This window comes from Colletes latitarsis, chromosome 13 (genome assembly GCF_051014445.1).
Source record: "Colletes latitarsis isolate SP2378_abdomen chromosome 13, iyColLati1, whole genome shotgun sequence".
Lineage (NCBI taxonomy): Eukaryota > Metazoa > Arthropoda > Insecta > Hymenoptera > Colletidae > Colletes > Colletes latitarsis.
The window spans coordinates 11813182-11821946 of NC_135146.1; the positions used below are offsets into that span (position 1 = coordinate 11813182).

Below are 8765 nucleotides of genomic sequence, written 5' to 3' on the forward strand. Positions count from 1 at the left end.
CCATCTTTCGATTATTGATAAAAGACGTCTGTTTTTATTGCATATAATATAATTACGACAATACACAATCATTTAAATTCTCCTATACTCGTCTTTGTCACTCGTTAAATTATTATAATGTATGATGTAAAATAGCTTTTCTATGTAACATTGGGTGTATATTGCTGCATATATTATGCACGTAGACATTGTTTAATATCTTATATTTTCATTTTGTTGTATTTACTATAAATTAAAAGATTTATTTATTTTTCTTTTCTTTATTAAAAATATACTCTTAACTATAGTATCACACTTATATTTATATATGCAAATATATGCTTATATATTGTTAAAAATTACGTACTTGGTTTTAATTAAAATTTTAATTTTAAAAGTGTTTTCGAGAATGTAGGGTAACAAAGTATAGAGAGTAATGTGCCAAGACAATTTTCTATAAATAATTTTGTTAATATATATCTTTTTTATCGTTATATTATTAAAACAATATTATATGTACAATATATTAGCAAGTATACACAATTATGCTTTTAATTAGGCTTCCAATTTTCCGTTCTTAAATAATAACTATCTATACATATACTATATATACCCACAGAGTTTTACACCGAAAAATATTTGTACTATATTTAAATTTCAATTTACTGCATACTTAATAAACGAAGCATACATTCACCGTGCCTAAAAATGTAAAATACAATAATATTAGCGAAACAATTTTAGTAGTTTAGAGCAATTTTACTATAAATAAATTTAAGTGACCAGTCACGAAGCCAAGTGTCTTTAACGAATCATAATTAAAATTTCTTTGTAATTTTAAGATAATACTGTGAATTATGGTGCTATAATAATTGTAGTGAATACAGAGCATGTAATTATAATGCACGCTCGAATACGTGTTCGTGTATTACGAAATACACGAATACAAATACTATCTTTAAATATATGTAAAAATTGTGCCATGTCAATACATATAAAGTGTGTAAACGAATAATAATAGCAGCTTCTACTTTAATAAAGTGTCCACTTCATCGATATATTCGATTTTTATCTTTATTTTTCCTTCGTCCATGATATTTTAAAATACAGTCTTATCAATAAATATCAAATTGTATTATAGCACATTGGAAGGAATACTGTCTCTTTAATAAAAATATACAGCGTACACAGTGGCCACACAGAATATTGTGTCCTGAAAAAAAGTTAAACCTATTGGATCTATCTGATGATACTATCTATAAATAAAGATAAAATATTATCAAAGTGCTGGATTGTTTCTTTTAATAGGGATATGGTAGATTCTATAAGATCACCTATTTTTTATTATTATTCTAAATGTTTTTACCTCTATATAGAGATGCAAAAAAATGGAAAAAAAAAATTACAAACAGCCTACATTGAAAAATGTAAATTAAATCGTTTCTCATCTGTGATACTCTCTAGAACTGTTGTAGACAGATTATTAAATTTTCAAGTACGAAAATTATTTTTTAACTGAACAAAAACCAAATAACAGAGCTCCAGGAAAAGTTACTTCTGAGTAGTCCTTTGCATGTAAATAAAGACACAGACACATTCTTCGTATGTATTCTAATCATATTTTTCAATAATAAAAATGTATTGAATCTACTATTTTAAATAAATATCCATTGAAAGTTTCATTAAGAAAAAATACCAAGTACTATAGTACAAGTTAATGTAAAAGATGATATACAGTATGTGTTGCCTAAATAAAGGATTTGTGCGATGAATTTAAATATTAAAATTGATTAGAATATTTCTTACATTTATGAAACTATCATAAGCATACGTATCTGCTTCTGCATCCCAAATACATCTTGTACCCATTTTTATCCCTGCACCGTGTTGCTCACCCAAAACCACATTTACAATATATTTGTAACGTTTGAACTTTAACTCTAAAAGTATACGAGAGATCATTTTACATTCCCAAACGTTTCCTAAAAGTTAATTTAGTTATAATCCCAAATACCCGATTTGCAGAAAGAAACTTCACCTTTAACTTTCTCTCTAATTATATCTGCTATATCTTTAGTCCATTGAACAGCTTCTTGACTATCGTATGTTTTCGCAGAAAGCTGATCGAACAATACATTATGTATAACTTCTTTAGCACTTAAGGGTTTAAACCTGTGTTTAAATTTTTTAAACAATTTATAGATAAACTTATAGACACGGGCAAATTTTATCAGATGACTACTCCAATTTTTCAAGTATATCGACGTTGAGATTGTACCAACTTAAATATGTTGATACTACAAACATTTTTACGTGACCGGGAAGTCAAATGTGACTCTTTACGAAAGAAATAAACGCGAGAATACAGACTGGAGAAAGTGAGGTTATGTTAGTAAACTGTATGTCCTTCCGCAGCATTTTATTAAAGAAACGTAAAAAAAGGCACAATTTAACGGTGTAAAATATAAATATAAATGAAGTAAAGTACTTCTCGTGTAGTTGTGGTCGTATTTGATAGACTGGTTGTTGAGAAGGTGCAGTTTCCGCGACTTCGAGGATTTCTAATTTCACCTGCGATTTCTCTTCTTCCTCGATATTTTCTACGGGCAATTCGTTAGCTGATTCCAACGAATCTTTGATTTCAATGTTTTCTTCCATTTATCCGAGTTTTATACACGTTTTATAAAGATAATACGATTCTTGTTGCACTCCACTAAGGTTATAACACGTATTGAATCGAATTCTAACTGCAGATGGCGCGCAAAGCCACTAATCATGGTGGTTACAAACTCACGATTATTGTCGTAAATAAAATTAAATCACCACCGTATTTGCGTAATAAAATACTTCAATTAGCTTGTACATAATATAAAATCGAAATTACTTCCTGTTTTTTTATATATGACATTGATTCATTCGATTGAATATTAAAAATAAAAGTTAATCCATTTCTCTCAATTCCTCCATCTTTAATCAGTATTTTGAAGTGTAAAATATTAATTCTTTATGCGTGTATATTATTCTATGTTAAATAGACGCTTAGGAAACAAAAATAGGAATATAAAATATAAAAATATATCTGCTTAAAAGGGGTAGATATATTTGATTTACAGTTATAATTTAAGTTGTTAGTTATACTAACATATATGCTTCTCTTTTCTTCGTTAGTAATTCTCACAACGCCATTTCACTTTTAATTGCTATAATTAACATTATAATGCAATTTACGCGTTCCTTGTGTAGTTCATCTGGATCAATACATACATGCGATGTTATCTCCATTTATTGATTAGAAATCATGTGAATGTTCATCTTACAGGCGTTAGAAATGTGTTACGAATTCACTGTAACATTTACAGCAACTCGTAAAGCGTTCTAGCTACGTTATACTTTGCAACTGCAACCCGTCTTATCGTATTCTTCATTAATAGCGATAACATATCTTCTTGACAAGAAGAATGAATCTCTGGAAGAATGTACGTGTTTGGAAGCCTTCGATTTCGGATACTGTTGTCGAGTCAAGGAACATGAACCCAACAATTAACAGAACGGAAAATGCAAGCAATCACTGAACGCGCAACAATTGTGTACTTCGAGCAATTTCGATCCAAGCCGGTCGTTTTGAAATTGAAAATTTCCGCTTAATCTTCGCCCTTGAACCCTAACAAGGCTTACAGCAACACACTACGAAATTCTCATCGTCGATTATGCGATACTGATAGTTCTTGTAAGTGGTGAAATCCGATTCACGCAATTGATTCACATGGTTGTAGATTTTTTTAATTACTGGCGGGAAACTCGGGACATTTACGATCGCAGCAATTTCATCGTAATATGCCCACTGTCTCTCCTTCAGTTTATTGATGTGCCTTAACTAGAAAAACGGGAGAACAATCTGTTTTTATAACCTTTTTAAAACAATAATGACGATGATGACACATCTTCATTGTACCAAACTCATTAATGTATTTTGGTACGACAAAGAAGTATATTTACATGCTGTTATTAGCCTAACTTTGAGCATTTTTAATAATGTTATAACAGTGTCGCTCGCAAATTCCACTCACTTATAAGACCAGTTAGTGCGATTATGTCGGTGTTAGTGTCCCACAGAGATAAAAAGAACAGCCTAATTGAATCCCAAACAGGCAAACCTCACACAGACGAGACTCCTGAGTATCAGGAATGTCTCGTAATCAAACCTAATGGAAAACGACCCAATAAATACCAACTCCATAAATGTTAATAACGTACCGGGATGCCTTGATCTAATAAAGATTTCTTTTCAGCCTCGTATTCGTCGCGCATTTGTTCGTAAGGAGGTAATTTAATATGACCTTTGAGAATACCTAGAATGTACTGTGCTTGTATATGGAACATCGGGAAAGGAATTACTATTCCCGGTAGTCCCATAATAAACAAATTTGGATAATCCATGTGTATCAGGTGTTTGTAAATCGGCTCGACGTGGTTGTCGTCCGTACGCAACTCAACTTTAGCAGACATAAATGGATAAGAAAACTCGTATCCTGAAAACAGTATTCGATTGAAATTATAAATATAAATTGAACGTTTAATGACGATCGCCAGGGTCCTACCGAGGGACAAAACGATCTATTTAGGTTCTACGCGAGAAAGTCAATGATCATAGTTTAAATAATAATATCGTAGATAAAATTCGACAGAGCCCTGACACTCGTTTTCTCATGTATAATTACTGCATTAACTTAGGATACCTTGATCGCTTATATGTACGAAGTAGATCAAGTCTTTTTACCGGTACAATATATGAAGTTGTCTATTTCAGCCGTGGAACCATCGCGGAAAATGAAAATATTCCCTTGAATAGATTCTATTCCAGGCCTCTGCTCCACGTTTGCCAACATTTTGGTATCAACAGGCTCTGGTAGATTGTGGCTTAGATACACCTGCATTATCAAATAACAGAGAAAGAAACTCTATGTTTTTCTTCGTTTTATCAAGGGGGGCATTCTCGTGTAACGGCGTTAAAATTTAATGTTTCGTTTTTTTATTTTTTTCGTAAAGATTTCAGATTGAAACGTGGCGATAGTATCATCAATGCATTGGCGAGATTCTCCCGAGAAAAATGAGTATAAACACGACACCATTCGGACAATTTTTAATTATACATAATTGAGAATTTTTTTAAAATATTTTGAGTACGTCAAAATGTGGCGAGAGTATTGTCAATGTATTGGCGAGATTCTCCCGATGAAAACGAGTCCAAACACGACACCATTCGGACTACTTTTAATTCTGACTTACTAAAAATATTTTTGAAAAATTCTCAATCATGTATAATTAAAAATTGTCCGAATGGTGTCGTGTTTGTACTCGTTTTTCTCAGGACAATCTCGCCGATACATTGATAGTACTCTCACCACATTTCAATCTGTGAAATGTGAAAAGAAATAAAAAAGGAAACTGTTACACGAGAATCTCTCCTTAAACTCTGTGCCTTTAAAAACATATTCTACACCGTGCATTCACCTTCTCTGCATATTGCGAGACCTCAACAGCAATATCAATACCAGACCAAGATGCACCGAGGATGCAAACTTTCTTTCTAGCGTATGCTTCAGGTATTCTGTACTGATGTGAATGTATGCGTCCTCCAGAGAAACTTTCGATACCTGGAATGCGTGGAATATGACCTACAGTGTAATGACCATTGCACACGACCACGGCGTCGAACGTTTTAGTGATTTCTACGTTGGTTTCCATGTCTTCGTAAGTGATCATCCAGATTGTCTGCCCGTTTCGCAGAGTCTCTGGTTCCACGTGTTTCACCAGTGCGTTGAACTGGAAATCGAATTCGCGCAGAAAACGTCACGTTTGTTTCACAAAAATCGAAAATGATAAGTCTTCGAACTTGGCAATTACGGTTTCAAACGAGTGAGGTCTTTGAATTTTCTTTACTCAAAACTTTATTTCAAAGATATTTTAACGATGTTGATTTTTACCTTTATATGAGAATACAAGTTAAAATGCTTCGCGTAATCCAAAAGATACTCCCGAATTACACTGTGATGGACAAATGACGATCCCTCGTTATTTTTCATTGGAAAATCTGGTATTTGCATAATTTCCCTAGGAAGATTTGTTCTGGAATATGATATATAGATTTAATAATTAAACACATCGTTAATAATATATCGAAAACATTCAAAAATCGACAATGAGTATGAAATATTTTCCAAAAAGAATCTTCGAAATTTTTTCGTAAACAAGTGAATTTCATGTTGGATTAAACGATAAACACCTTTGAAAATTTTAATTATTAGTGACAGACGGTTCGAACACAACGTTTAAACGGTTTTGTTTTCACGTCATTTGTACGATAATGGCGGTAGTTGTGTTCTAATCGGTCTAGTCTGTCGCGATAAACTTTGCTGACACGCGATACACTTTTACCAATTACAGACTTTAATTCTATTGACCAACGAAGTGGAACGAAGCTAGTCACGGGGCAAACAAAACATAGCAAACCATTTTCCAAAAGGGCTAAACGAGGACTGAGCTTATCTAATCTCCCTTCATAGATACCCCTAAATTATTGGAAGAATAACTATGGCAGTTACTTGAATTTTTAACGCGAACAAAACGTTTCATTTCTCGAGGAAGACACGAGAGACATTAATAAATATGAAAAGATAAGAGATGTGTTTATTATCAATGCATTAATTTTAATTATTGATAATTTGATATTCTATCACTTTTACTCCTTTCCAGTCGATTTGTTTTCTTATTTCCAATGTTTTTGTTTCAAATCTTCCAACATTAACAAATATGAAAAAATGAGAGATTAATTTCAAGTTAATTATTGACAATTTGAGTGCCATTTTTTCTATCGATATCTTTTTCATTCTTTGATAGTTATTTGTTTTTTTTCCAATGTTTTTGTTTCAAATCTTTCAACATTAATAAATATGAAAAAATAAGAGATTAATTTCAAGTTAATTATTGACAATTTGAGTGCCATTTTTTTATCGATATTTCTTTCACTCTTTGATAGTTGATTTGTTATTTTATTTCCAATGTTTCTATTTTCTTTTTCTTTGGTGTTTTCGAAGAAATTTTAAGAGTCCCTTTTCGTCATTGTCGAGCAACGATTGATCTTCAAATCATGGTACAATGATCGATGAAGATGTGACACGAGCTGTCACAACACCGAGTGCAAAGGGTTAAAACGAATACGCAAACAAATGGAATAACACACTGACCTTAGGTTCTTGTACATGCTACTGTGAATTGGTAATCCACGTTTATCGACGTCAGTTTCGTTAGTATAAACCCACGTTCCGCCAATTTGATCGGTTTGCTCGAATAAAGTAACACTATAGGTATCCAACCTGGCAGCTGTGTGACGAGCTACCACCAATCCGGCCACACCACCGCCAATTATGGCAATTCTCGTTTTGCTACTAGGCATATTTTCTATAGAAATTTCCTTGGTATCTATCAAACGAAAGCAAAATAAACCACTTGTTATTTACTTTTACAGAAACCTTTCGCGAAAAACTCAGCTTTGCTATTCTAAGTTTACGTGACTCTATGTAAACAAAACGAGAATACATCGAGAATGTCCCTGAGAGATGTTATCACTCATAAAATGCGTTTAATAGTAGTGCCATTAGCCATCAATTTACTTGACACGAAACCATTATCAACAGCGAGATAACGTTTTTCAAAAACAATGATCGTTAAATCCGAATTCCATTCAGGGACATTCCCTCTTCATTTTACTTTTTGGTGTGTCGGAGCTATCACTGACTCAGTTTGACATTCGTGCATCTCGACTTGATAAATTCGTATGTTTACATTTTGTTATAATATATTTTATGAATGGTATCACGTGTCTATACTACGCGACGCGCAGTCATCGCGTTTTGCAATAAAACGAGCTCGTGTTACGTGGAAAATGAACAATAAAATTGTCTGGAGCAACAAGTATAACTCAAATTGTAATTTTAAAACGACCACTTCTCGAAAATTATTTAATATTATTTAAATAAAGAACGTTAGAAGATCGTGAACTGTTTTACAGTAAAATGTAACTGGTAAAATGATTACTTGTAAATTTTTTAGAGAAAAATAAAGGATAAAATTGTCTAGAGCAACAAATATGACTCAAATTGTAATTTTAAAACGACCACTTCTCGAAAACTATTTAATATTATTTAAATGAGGAACGTTAGAAGATCGTGAACAGTTTTACAATAAAATGTAACTGGTAGAATGACTCTATTTGTTTTAATAAATTTCCGTTATAGATAAATTCTTGTCAAGTGGTTTGTAAGACACAAAAGTATAACTAAATAATAGAATAAAAAGAAGTAAACAAATTTGAAAACTGATGTCATTGAACTGTTAATAATTTATTATTTCAAACTGTGGCATTTTACGTGTTCACCGACATATGTTCCTGATAAATCTGACGCAACTGTTGGACGAAGTGAACGCGAACTTCGTCGAGAGTCTGTCTTTTGGTTAATATTAATAAAAAAGAAAGGGAACGAAATATTAGATAACGTTACGTACAGTATGCGAAATTCTTCGATGAATATCGCAAAGAGAACGACAGAACAGAGGGGACGTAATGCGAATAAAATAAACAAAGGAGTCAAGCTCGACGTATATCTAATTGACTACCGATATCTTAATACTCTTTCTGGCTTTCACTTTTCGTTCAAAGACGACGTTCGAGAGGAAGAAAAAAACAGCGATTGTTAGTCACCGATCACGATGCACTAGAAGGAAACTAA

At 32.4% G+C, this 8765-nt stretch overlaps 2 protein-coding genes across 3 annotated transcripts; both read right to left on the reverse strand.

Annotated features, from left to right (window-relative positions):
* Positions 1 to 283: 283 nt before the first annotated feature.
* LOC143349330 (dynein light chain Tctex-type protein 2B) lies at positions 284 to 2719 on the reverse strand. 2 transcript variants are annotated; one of them, XM_076780499.1, is made up of 4 exons: positions 2468 to 2719; positions 2018 to 2151; positions 1786 to 1919; positions 284 to 1192 (listed from the first exon to the last, which is right to left on the reverse strand). In XM_076780499.1, exons 1-4 carry the CDS (start codon positions 2635 to 2637, stop codon positions 1145 to 1147), a joined length of 486 nt encoding a protein of 161 aa, XP_076636614.1. In that variant the 5' UTR covers positions 2638 to 2719; the 3' UTR covers positions 284 to 1144. The 2 variants fall into 2 exon arrangements, with proteins under 2 accessions (XP_076636614.1, XP_076636613.1); XM_076780498.1 differs by having other exon boundaries at positions 1994 to 2151.
* A 330-nt stretch (positions 2720 to 3049) lies between these two features.
* LOC143349283 (uncharacterized) lies at positions 3050 to 8765 on the reverse strand. The gene is made up of 7 exons (XM_076780405.1): positions 8542 to 8765; positions 7224 to 7458; positions 5964 to 6105; positions 5491 to 5802; positions 4757 to 4907; positions 4234 to 4508; positions 3050 to 3853 (listed from the first exon to the last, which is right to left on the reverse strand). Exons 2-7 carry the CDS (start codon positions 7430 to 7432, stop codon positions 3641 to 3643), a joined length of 1302 nt encoding a protein of 433 aa, XP_076636520.1. The 5' UTR covers positions 7433 to 7458; positions 8542 to 8765; the 3' UTR covers positions 3050 to 3640.